The 12,203-nt window shown below is 40.5% G+C and overlaps 1 protein-coding gene across 3 annotated transcripts in view; it reads left to right on the forward strand.

Moving 5' to 3' along the window:
* drosha (drosha ribonuclease III) overlaps window positions 1-11,469 on the forward strand; it is a 143,619-nt gene extending 132,150 nt beyond the window's left edge. For all 3 annotated transcript variants that reach the window (XM_085467946.1, XM_085467944.1, XM_085467947.1), the window contains one exon: window positions 10,818-11,469. In XM_085467946.1, coding sequence (XP_085324072.1) covers window positions 10,818-10,948 — 131 coding nt within the window. In that variant the 3' untranslated portion in view covers window positions 10,949-11,469. The remainder of the gene's footprint in view (window positions 1-10,817) is intronic.
* The last annotated feature ends 734 nt before the right edge of the window (window positions 11,470-12,203 follow it).

The raw sequence follows: 12,203 nt of genomic DNA on the forward strand, positions 1-12,203 counted from the left end.
TACCATAGTAACCAGAGAGCATTAAGGGGCGGAGAGGAGGATGTTACTCTCAATGTTGTTGGTGCATTTCAGGAGGGCGCTGCTAATAAAGTTATTAGTTATTAGACCATCACTCCATCAGACCTGTTTCCACTGATTTTCACTCCAGCTCTTGTGTAATTTGGCATACCTCAGTCTTTTCTCTCTGCTTCCTTTCCTTAAGAATGACTTTGTGACATTCTGATGTACATTCTGAATCGTTTCTCATTTCTTAAGGACATGACTTTCAGCTACTGCTCATCTGCAGTAGATGGGGTTTTTTTATGCCTGCCGCTTCTTCTTTTGTCCTCCACTTGTCAAGTTTCTACAAATTTTTTGGGGGGACGCTCTGCACACGATGCTGCGATATGCCAAGTTTTTAGCTAATAGCTCTTCAGGAATCACCTTGTTGGTACAAAAATACTATTTTATGCCTGTCAAACTGTGTTATCTTTGGTATTTTTCAGAGATTCAGCTAAAGAAATGGGAACAAATTGTGTTTTTGTGACAGGCTGGTAGTAACAAAGTGCCTAAAGATAAAATTTAAAATGGGTTCTTTGCTAAGTTCGCTGTTATGCGTACACAAAAAACATTCCTGTGAAAGTGGTCAGGTACAAGGCCTGGACTGAAAATAAGTGAAAAAGCTGCCAATGTCTAAAGAAACCCTGAAGAACTGTTGCTCAAAGCAGAAGAAGCTCAGGCTCGAGACTTTTGCACAGCACTGTCGATAATAGCTGCGTTACAGGGAGGTATTCTTAATTAATTGTAGTCGTTTAAGACACGAGTTGTGAGAACTAATGTTGATGAAATGGTTTTAAAAGACCATGAATAATGAAAATCCTTGCAGTTAAACCTGCCTGTAAAAACTTCAGTGAACTGTTGCCTGTTTTTAGTCCAATCGCTTCCATCTTTCACAGATAAGCCTCATTAATTAAAGGTCATATTTATTTCAAATGAAATACAGTGTGCTGATCATTCCTTATTATTCATAACTTAGTGTTCAGGCTTAAAGGAATCACTTTGGTATTGGAAATCATAGAGAAAATTCATTAATTCCATTGTTGAACATCTTTTTGTTAAGCTAAATATGCAAGGTCAGTCAGCAGGGTTCAAACACACTTTGAAGGATTTGTGTGTCTCCTGACCATGAGCTTGTATAATGAGACTGGAGCTCATCTGCTGCAGAACCACCTGACGCATCAACTCCTATTGGAGCCGCATTGTCTCTCATGTGATTGTCAAGAGCCTCGCTTCATTTGTTCGCATAGCAAGACTAATCAAGGACATTAGCCCCGGTGTCATGTAATTCGTCATTGATTGTCTTATTGGCCCTCAGTGCAGTACTAGCTTACACCATTACTCCTCGTGTACAACAGTCCTACCTTGTGTTACTCTCGGATCGAAAACAACTCGACGCAACGTGTCAGGATTCATTTCCATGTTTTATTTAAAGCCTCCTCGAGTATCAGCAGCACTTTGAGCAGGATTGAACTTTTTGTTTCTGCTGCAGAGCTTTTCCTGCCTGACAGAATCCGCGGCTCCAGCGGTGTCAGAGAGGTGAGAGACATGGCTGTGTTCAGTCAGACAGCTCAGAGCTCATTAAAGAGACCGGGCCCCAATATTTGGTGTGTGTGCTGTCTGTAGCTGATCCGCTGGTGGCTCAGCTGATTCACATTTCATTATTTGATGGCCCGCGTTTTGACAGTCTCCTGCCTGTGTCTGTCAAGGTAGAATTAAATGTTAACCAAAGCCCAGACTGGAAGAAACATGAGTGCAAACAAATCGAGCTGAGAGCAGCCAGGTAGGCGAACGAAATCGACGTGAGGAAGGAGAGAAAGAAGGAGCCGGTGGTGCAGTGTTTCTGAGGCCCTGGGGCTCCATGCACCATGCACCGTTAGGTCTTGGGCGACATCAAATATACATGGAAACGGCTTAAGCATTTATCATTCATCCTTACAGATAGTACAGTGTCTGTTTAAAGTCTCCCATCGCTCTATGGCTCAGCCCCTCCCATTCGCTTTTTTTCCCAGCTTCCTCACAGCTGCTTGTTTCTCAAACAATACGGTATCTGTTAAATAAGAGTAGGAGCCTCAATCTGCCTAGTAGCTGGAAGGGGAGCTGCATTCTTTCTTTAGCTCTCTCTAAAACCCTTAATCTCTTGATAAAAGCACTGGATGGAAAGAGGCAAAGTAAAGTACAGTATGCAGGATCTCCATTCACTGGCTTGAATCTTTTGTTTGGCCTTTGGCACGATGGGAAAATCCCTTCATCAGCACCGCTATACAGGCACACTATTGGCTTGTTGACTGATGTTGTGCGTGTGAGCTGTAGGTGATGGACTCGGTCTATTGTGCCTGAGCTGAATGGTGATAGACCAGTGTATGTTCTTGAGCTCTTAGACGGGAGCTGATCTCTCATCACAGATTCTACCTCCAGCTGTTTATATTTAAAAAAGGAAGCCAGTGCAGAAGTGCTTTAAAGCTGCATTTTTCTCTAATGACCAGCAGAGGGTGACTCCTTTAGGTAAGTCCAGTTCTGTGGAAATCTATGGAGAAACTGCCTCGACACCCTTAGTCTGTGGTGTCAGTAAACATGGTCTCAGTCAGTAGTTTTCTGTCTTATTGAATCATAGGGCGTCAGCGCATTTGAGTTTCAATTTTCTCAATTTTGATATTCGGCCAGTGAAATCACATTTTACTAGAAAGGAAGGAACACAGTCTGGGTTAATTTCCCAAAAGGAAGCTCGGTTGACTTCTTTCTGCAGCATTTCCCTTAGAAATCCTGGGTAGATAAGTGCTGTTGCAAACAGGCATCCGTCCATCATTCCATGACAGGGTCCTCCAGACATCCTTCTACCCAGCAACACACTCCATTTCCTCCTGAGGGATTCCAAGATGTTCCGGGGGTAGACAAGATATATTATCTCCTGATCAGGTTCTGGGGCTACCCCGAGGGTGTCCTTATACACCGGGGATCCTCCGAAAGGAGGCGCCCAGTTGACTTCCTAATCAGATGCCACCTTGAGCAACAGCTCTACTCCAACATCCTCACCTGTTCTCTAAGGATGAGCCCAGCTTCTTGAGAGCAAACTCATTTGCCAGCTTATATTCATGACCTTTCTCTTGCAGTCATTCTCCTATGGTCAAGAGATCTGGTTGAAGTTGGAATATAGATATATGGCTAATATGAAAGCTCCACCTTTTGGCCAGCTCTTTTTACCATGAGCAGTTCACTGTTTTACCTTCCCATCACTCATTAAAAGATCCCAAGATCCTTAAACTATCTCACATGGGGAATCCTATCTCCACCAGTCCGGAGGAGGCACCGAGAGTCGCAGGTGCTGACTGTTATCTTGACTGGTTTGCACTCTGCTGCAAACCAGTGCAGGCTGAAGGTCGATGAATCCAACAGAACTACATCAGATGCTTTCTGAGGCAGCCCGTTCTCACTCCCCAAGGCATAATATAATGACGATTTGTCAAGTCCCGCAGCATTCCTGAGGAACGCTGGGTTCTTATAACTATGCACCGGGTTATGGATTAAATCCAGTAGAATGACGGTCCCGTTATAATGCACGTTCCAGCCATGTATTCCAGCCCTAACCCTAACCTTATTGCTAACCTTAACCAGCATTTTAATGATGTTAGATAGTGTTTTCCAATGCAATTTAAGTAAAACGAAAGTACATGTGTAGATTCATTCCAAACGGTTTTCATTTTTCCTCATTTTTCTGATCTCGTATCTAGTGATGTGTTGGGTTCAATGCAATGAACATTAATGGAATCATAATTTTTGTGTAAGTATATTGGGTGTCTAATGGTGTTCAACTGTAAAAGTTAAAGCCAAGGATAACGGTACAGGTGATGGGCTCAGTCGGCTCTGTCAATTGTGAAGTCGTCTCACAGCCTTAAACTTTGGCTGAATAGTGAATGCTGAAGTGAAAGGACAAAAGAGGGAGCTGATCTCTCATCACAGATTCCACATCCAGCTGCTCGTCTCAGCACTGCTGCTGGTGGGCACAACAGAGCGCGTTGTTGTGCAGGCCCCCCAACTGCCAGTTCTGCACCTGAATCTCAAGACTGCAAACCTCCATCCTTGAGAGAAATTACTATGTTGTCAATTAACAAAAAAGCTGTGCGGAGCGAATGTAATAACACTTTAACCAAAGCTGATCAGCATGCAAAGAGCACCGTTTCTCAAAGGTGCTTTTCTTCAGAACGCCGGACGGCTGAGAATTCACAATATGCTTTTGTGATGCCCAACACAGGCCGAAATGAAAAGGCTTGTGTATCCTTAGCAACCATATTCTTTGACGATTGCTCTTGTGCTGCATGTTAAACAATGTAAATGGCCAAATTTTTATTTATTTTTTTCCTCTCGAGTGGGTTATTCTCAAGTCATCTCCTAGGGAAAAATGCCGCTGATTTCCATATTTTAACTGCAATATGTAGTTTTCTCTCCGAGGCTCACCAAGTGTTGCTTACTCACTGAAAGCATATTGAAATAGACTGTGTGTTTCTGTGTGTTCATGCATGTGTGTGTTTCTTTCAGCATGCTTTTTTTTTTTTTTGCTCAGTGTTCTTTCTTCAGGATTTTTTTCCTTCTCTTTTTTTAATAGGATATTGCTGTTATCACACGCTTTCCTCTCTGTTGCCATAATGACAAATTATAGTGTTGCAAGGGGAAGAATACATTATCCTTTTCCATTCACAAGCCGGACACATATTATATGGAAATTGCAGGGGGGGGTTGGCAGTGGCTCATCTGCCATAGTAGGTTCTTGAATTTTGATTACAAGAACTGGTTGAGGACGACCAAAGCACTGCATGGCCTTTACTCGCTCATGGCTAATTCCTCCTGGCAATCAGTTATAGAATTTGATGTTCTGAAGCCCTGGCTAAGGCCAATTATGCTTTATTCCATAAACTGACAGGAAAAAAGAAAACTACTTCACAGCTCTCTAGAGAGCTCAAGGTGACATCTTTAAAATATTTCATATGCCTAAACAACTCTCCAAAGAATTTAAATTAAATTGAAAGGCAACCTAAGCCTCACATGTAGGAGGCTGGAAATCCTTTCAAAACATCTGAATGCACAACACCTTTTCTCTTCTCTTTTTTCAACATTAGAGGGGACATTCTTCAACGTGAAACCCTTTCATGGTTTTCGAATTACTGCTTATCAGCGCCAAAGTGGAGGTTAAAAGCAACACAGATGGTTAATGTGTCCCAGCAACATGTGAGAAACATTTTCACTTGTGCTCCTGTGGTTTATCTTTGCAGCCGTGGTCATGGGTCTGCAGCAGTAGGACGGCAGCTCTTTGCAGAAAACACAAATCCACAGCAGATAGTCGAGTAGTTGTCTAAAACCCTAAGGCGCCATGTTATCAGCTGTGAGTTCACTGTCTGGACAATAGAAATAATTAAATTTTCACATTTATTGGGGGATAATGTACATTATCTACTCATGATACAGCTCCTAAGTATTTAAGACACTGCCGTATTTTCTGTTGTTTGGCTCTGTACTGAAGCACACTGGATTTTTAAATAACATGGTCTGAGGTAAGACAAGAATCCTACAGATGCTTAGAAAGCCTTCAAAGATATTACATCGCTGAATTGCTTAAGTTAAAAAAGCACGAGCCAATCAATGAATACCTCTTCCATCTTTATTACGCAAATCCTAACAGCAGAATCAAAACGCTCATTTTGTTTTGTGGTCGGGACCTTCAGAGCAAATGCAGTCTCTGCTAGCAAGCATGCAAATTCAATGAAAATTAGCTATTAAATCCAGATTTTGCATCAGTGGCAGAAACCAATACCTATTAAAATGTAAAAGGTATGTTGTTTGCATGCAGCTCTAGCAAAGTAAACCTTATCAGCAAGCTTGTACCATTTGGGACGTGTTGTTTTAATGTTTAACAAGAGCCTGACGCAAGGCGATGAGACCTATCAAACTATCAAATAAACCATCAAGAAATTGATGTGTTTCTGCTTCCATGTTTGTTATTCTAAAGCTGGTCTTGAGATTTCATACTATCATAATTTTAAAAGGTCTTTTGCATTATCTTAAGCAGTAGGAACCATGTAAAAGGGCTGAATTGTAGCTTGATGTTGATGATTCTTGTGTCCATCTTGGGCAAACAGGCTAGGAGAATATTATTTTATATGAAGTTCTTGTTTTTTGAAGACCCAGCAGTGAGAATTTGAAAAACTGTCGTTTTGTTAATGGTGTGTTTAGACCTGCAGCATAGTAAAGTTTTCTATTCAAAGGCACAAATCGACTTGGGGCAAAAGGAGCCGAATATGCATCAGTGCAAGTTCAATATATTTCACCTTTAGTGTTGTGATAGCATATCAGATGAGATTCTCCTGTAGATTGTGGATTTTACTGAGACCACCCACTATCTGCAAGCTTATTGTCGCCCTTTAAAGGAAGCTGAAGGTGTATATTCAACTTTGAGAAAAACAAAATAGAGGACTTGAAGAAAAGTAAGGGAAACTGTAAGATTTCCTTAGAAGTTCTGGAAATATCCTCCCGTGAACCAATTCCAAGTATTGATTGTACTTTGGAAGGAAGTAATTCTTCCATTGGCTGTTAGGGGCTAATAATAGCGGATTTCAAAATGGTCCAGAAACCCATGAGATGAAACTTCACTTCACATTTGTTCTGATGCGCCATAAGACTACTCAGACATCAAGAAAGACCTTAAGAACTACAGTAGATTTTCACCAGATACCTGCAGTTCTTTCCAGTGTCATATTTATAGCTAAAAGTGTTTCTATATTAACTCGTATTTCCAACATGCAGGCTGATGAATAAAAGAATAATCTAAACCTTTTACTGTATCTCCTTTAACCTTCAGCTCAAGTTTATCATGACTTAAATGTGTCTCAGCGTAAATACCAAGTCCTATTCACGAGTTCTGAAAAGACTATAGAAAGCATTTAGAAATGATGTTGTGCAATGTGGTCTCTGGAAATGGAAAGAGTGAAATGCATTAAATTAATGGGTTTTTGCTTCCCTTTTTTCCCCTTAAACATATTTCATCTTCAAACTCTTCGTCTCCTCATTGCATTAGTAATCCAATGCTTCTATCAACAATTCAGGTTTTACATTGGAGAGGCTGTTAGTTATTAAACAGGCTATTCAGTTTGGCCTTAAAATGAACCTGTGACCTCTTTCTGTTCTGTTTGTTCAGAGGCTATTTTACTTGGCGCAGTGGTTGTCCTAACAGTTGGCATAATCTGGCCTAGATGACCTGGTAGACCAGGTATGATTAAACTCAACACACTAGCAAAAAAGAGGTTCATTAAAACTTCATACACCTGGGCCTTGAAATGTAGAAAGTCTTTCACTTGTAGATTGAAAAATGGAATAAAGAAAGTACGGTCTTACATGAAAGGAAAACCATAACCCTTGACTCTTACATTGAGCGGATCTAGTTGCTGTGGAAGGTCGTGGTTTGGGTCCACTTGTCCCCTTTAGAGACAAGATCAATACAGCTCAATACTAAGTTATCCTGAGTGCTCTCCAGATGACAAAGCACGTATATCCTGGGATGGGATGCCTTTTATTCATGAGGTACTGGCAGAAAAAAATAAATAGAAGTTGGACACAGCTTCCATAATATCTCCCACTGCTTATAGACTCTGCATTCTGAAACAGCGTGTTGTTTTGGGGTTTGGGAGCTAGCTTGTTCATTCATTACAGGTAAGTTCTCGCTTCTGGCCAACATATTTTTGGGGGGGTTTGGAGCCAGCAAAATGGTTTTAGCTGCCAAAACCCTTAATTAAAGCTTAAAAATGCAGAGCCTGAGGTTACTGGTTACTGGTAATTATGTTCATTTATTCTGCCTGTTAGACTAACTTGGTTTTGTAGCCAGTCTGACTGCTTTGTTTTTGTTACTTCATGTTGGCTTCAGTCCTAGAGATTGGTGGTTGGGAATAAAGGTTCACTGAATGGTTCGAGGATTGTGAAAGTGATCTAAATCAAATGCTGCGACCTTCATAAGTCACACATCCATTCTGTCCAGTTTAACAGTTATGGGTGAGTTTGGACTGTTGTTTCTTTTCATCCCGAGGCATAATATACCTAGTTATGACAGATTCTACCACAGTCTTCCTGTTATGCACAAGGTGTCCTCTGGCATCAAGTGGTAATGGCTCCATTTCCAAGACCTGCAAATTCCACATTAGGAGATTGGAGGGATGGTGCTAAGCTGTGATTGGTGACAAGCCCAAACCTAGCCTAGCTTCAAGATTTGTAAAATCAGTGCTACATTAAAGGAAAAAAAACTCTGCAGTTTGTCATCCATTTGTATGAATCCAAATTTATGAAAAATGATAACCTGATACTTGCAAAGTTCGCAGAATTGTACAAAACACACAGAGGACCTTATTTTAATGTCCTGTAAGTACAGGCCATTGTGGCTCCTCTGTTTTCCCTCACAGGCTATCTTTAAAACGTTTGAGGGAAAAGGTATTGGAAGCCCAATTTGCCTGAGTTTGCATGGTCATGATCAGTGACTGGAAAAACTGCACAGTCAAATGTGTGTCTCAGCGAGTAGACACAAACCACCGGGCAGCTGTCATGCATGCTGTTTTAAATTGAAGTTTGCAGTGGGCAGGCACAGTAATGTAAACACTTAATGGGAAATTACCTGAGCAGTGAATATTAAAATTACAAACGGTGCTGCTTGGCATGAAAACTGAGGAAAGTTGCTTCTTTCAAGACGACACTGGTGCACCAAATAAGGTGTTTTCAATATTTTTAAACGAGTCACTGCTCTGTTATGTGCTTAAATCATTTTAACTGAAGGGAAAATGTATTAACAATAAGTAAAATAATCTCTCCTAAGTATGCCAATATGATCTCATTCCAGTTTGTCCAATGTGAGTTTTTGTTAGTACTCTGAGAAGAAGTTAATTACCTTTCTTGAGCAGACAAAATAAACTGTCAGCTGCCACTTTCTGAAATTGTAACAGGCATTTTTTGTCACCTTTGAAAAATCTACTCAAATGTCTGAAACATGAAGAGAAAAAGCTCACGTAAGTAGCTTTAAAAAAGGAATGCATCACTTTTGTTCATTAGCAGTTAACATTTTGATGCTAGCCTCACTAGCTTGACATTGGCCTCTCTTCTTTTAAATTACTTTATTCTCATCTTGATTCTTTGATTCTTATTTTGAATTGTTCCTACAGCTCTTGTGAAATTCCAACCAACACGAAGACATGTTTTTGATTCTTTTTTTTTTTAAAGTAACTGATGTTTCAGTTGTTTTTCCCACAACTTTTTCATCTTTCACAACCATCCAAAGCTCCAAGATTGCAAATCCGAAGGAATTTTAATCGATTTTGACTGTCTTTCGTGTCATTTTCAGCACTGGGTGGAAAAAAAATGAACTGGGTATCTGAGGCATGCAAAACTAGTTGCTTCTACTTGTGTGATTTCTGTAACATTAGTTAATTCTAAGTTCATCACTTAGAATTAACTCCAGATCTCTAATCTACTTTGTTTGTCATGAAATAACAAGGGAACAGGCCTCACCTGGCCACAAAAGTGCTTCTCAGTTACTTTAGAGCCTTGAGCCCTTGAGTTAAAGCTGAGAGTCTGCGCTTGAATGACAGCTCAATTGTTTCCTTTATAATCCACTGTGGTGGTGCATAAAGGCAAAAAAGAAAAAAAGCGTCTTTGTCTAAAAACTTCCGAGCCTGAATCTAAGTTGAACCTCTTGCAAATGATATTTTTAATCTCAAAGGTGTTTCTTTCCCTTAAAGGTTAAAAAGTTTAAATTAAAAAAAGGTTTAAACACTTAGTCATTGCAAAATTGATGCAGCAGAATACTTAATAAAATATTCCTTTGTGTATCCGTCACTCGGGCCAGATATATCCGTAATCCCGTATTTGCTGCCGTTAGCCTTTTAAGCACATTCTCCCGAGTACGCCGCCCCCACATTTCACAGCTCTTAATGAAAATATGTGACACAGAAATGTGGAAATCTTGAAACAGAAACCAATTTGCGTCTTGGTGGAGACTTTCACAGAAAGCGGTTCAGAGTGTGTCTCTGATTGACACAAGTCCTGAGCACTTCAGTTGTTGTGGTTCCCACTTCCTGAGCCTGGGCTCCCTGTGTGTTTCACCACATTTGGAGACGACTCGAGCCAAGTTGGCAGCGAGCAGAAAACTCAAATCGAGGCCTCAGAACTTCTCTTTAGAAACTAATGGCTGATGTAGCCAAAGCTGCAGTTTGCTGGTTGAACGCCAAATAGTAGCAGCTTTAAAAGAGGTTTCTAAACGAGCAGTTTAATATGAAAGTTTCAAATAGACACAATTTCAAAACGTTAACAGTTTCTTTTGTCTGCTGCTTATATACCTTTAAGCTTGTATCTGTTTTTGTTTGATATTTTTCTTCCTGCTGTCACACTATGCCATCTTATTACAGATCTCATTTTCGAAATGTTCGCTTGTAATTATGTTATCAGATCTCACAGTCATTGTGCTGAAACCAAACAAGGCCTGTCTAATTCCTTGTTACTTCATCATTATTAATGAAATAACAACATGAGGGCAATTTAATTTCAATACAGCCTGCAACATTTTCGCTCATTTGACCTAAGTGACAGCATGACACATGCTATGAAAACCATAGTCAGTGCAATTTGGGAACTAAATTGCTGTCCTCACCCAGTTGGAAACTGACCTTGTCTCCTCACACCTCTGCTTCTGTGTTTCTCTCTCTTTATCTGTTCTCCTTGGTCGACTCCTGTGTTTCCCGCTCTGCCTCTCCCTGTACCAGATAACTTCCCACAGATGGCTCATCAGAAGCGCTTCATCGAGCGGAAATACAGGCAGGAGCTGAAGGAGATGAGACGAGAGCGGGAGCGGCAGGAGAAGGAAACCGAAGACTCGGAAGAGTACAGGAAGTGACAGCGCCTTCTTTGGGACAGCCAATCAGGACCCGGGTCCACATTAGGGAGCCTTCTCTGCAGATGTTGCAGCTGTTCAGGCAAGAGCTAGCAAAACGGAGGTGCCACTAGTTGATCATGAAGATGTAGTAAGGAAGATAGATGGGTTTTAGGTAGGGATCAACTGGGTCAAAGTGACCGTTAGCACAAATATTTGGGGGGAAACTAGCTTTGTGGCCAGTATTTTCAAAGTAAAAGTAGGGCAAAGGGAATTAGAAATGAAGCCTCATGCGTTCATGTTTTATGCTGTTTATCACTCCGGCTCTGTCGAAGGTGGCTTTATGTTGTCTTATGTGTGTGTGTTAAATATAGAGTGGAACCTTTTTAAAAACAAAGCCACAGCAGGACCTCACCGTGTTACTGGCACATGGCAAAAAAACCCATTTTTTAAAATGGAGTAAGAACTGTTAAATAAACCATCAGAGCATCTATTGTAAATAAAGTTTCTGATTCTGGTCCAAAAAGTGAGATTTTCTTATTTATTTTTTTTGTATTAATCGTAATCCCTCCTACTCTGATCTCTAAACCTCTAAAACAGGATGAGTCCGTTATACTCCCTCACTACAGTGTCACCATCTGTCTCACATCTGCCACTCATCCTCTAATAATCAAAATGTGATTCCCCCCCCCCCCCCCCCCTCCTCTACTCTCTTTTTAACCTCTCTCTAAATCCGATTGGCTGTCTAACAGATCTTAATTATAGATTGTCTAATTAACAATTTCCTCAGCTCAGTAGCCTCTGGATCCAGCTATTTAGCAAAAGCCGTCATATTAATAACTATCTGACGTCTAGAATCGGGTCTTTTATACTGAGATTTATTGTAGATAATAAATATGTACCTGTGAGGATGGTAGCTGTCTAGCTTACTAGCCTGTGGCTGCTGTCACATTTCAGATAAAAGTTACATTTTTCTTCATAACTAGAGGGAAGAAAGTGAAAGTGGTCCACTAGAGCTGCCACACAGCTGTCTGTCAAACAATGTTATTCTGAAAGAGAAAACCTCACAGCAGCTGATTTTAGAGAGATTTGAATGTTTTATGTAAATAGTAAGAACTTCTGCCAATAATTTATCTTACTGAGCATTTTTGGCTCATGGAAAACACAACTAAAAATTAATCATTTTCTCATTCTTAAAGGTTAAGGCTGTTCTGAATTTGTTCATATGCACAATTTGTGAATGAGGCCGGTTGTCATGGCTACACATTAACGACCAACA

Source organism: Copadichromis virginalis, linkage group LG9 (genome assembly GCF_057382275.1).
Source record: "Copadichromis virginalis isolate Kocher_CV1m ecotype Utaka linkage group LG9, C_Virginalis_male_GT1.1, whole genome shotgun sequence".
Taxonomy (NCBI): domain Eukaryota; kingdom Metazoa; phylum Chordata; class Actinopteri; order Cichliformes; family Cichlidae; genus Copadichromis; species Copadichromis virginalis.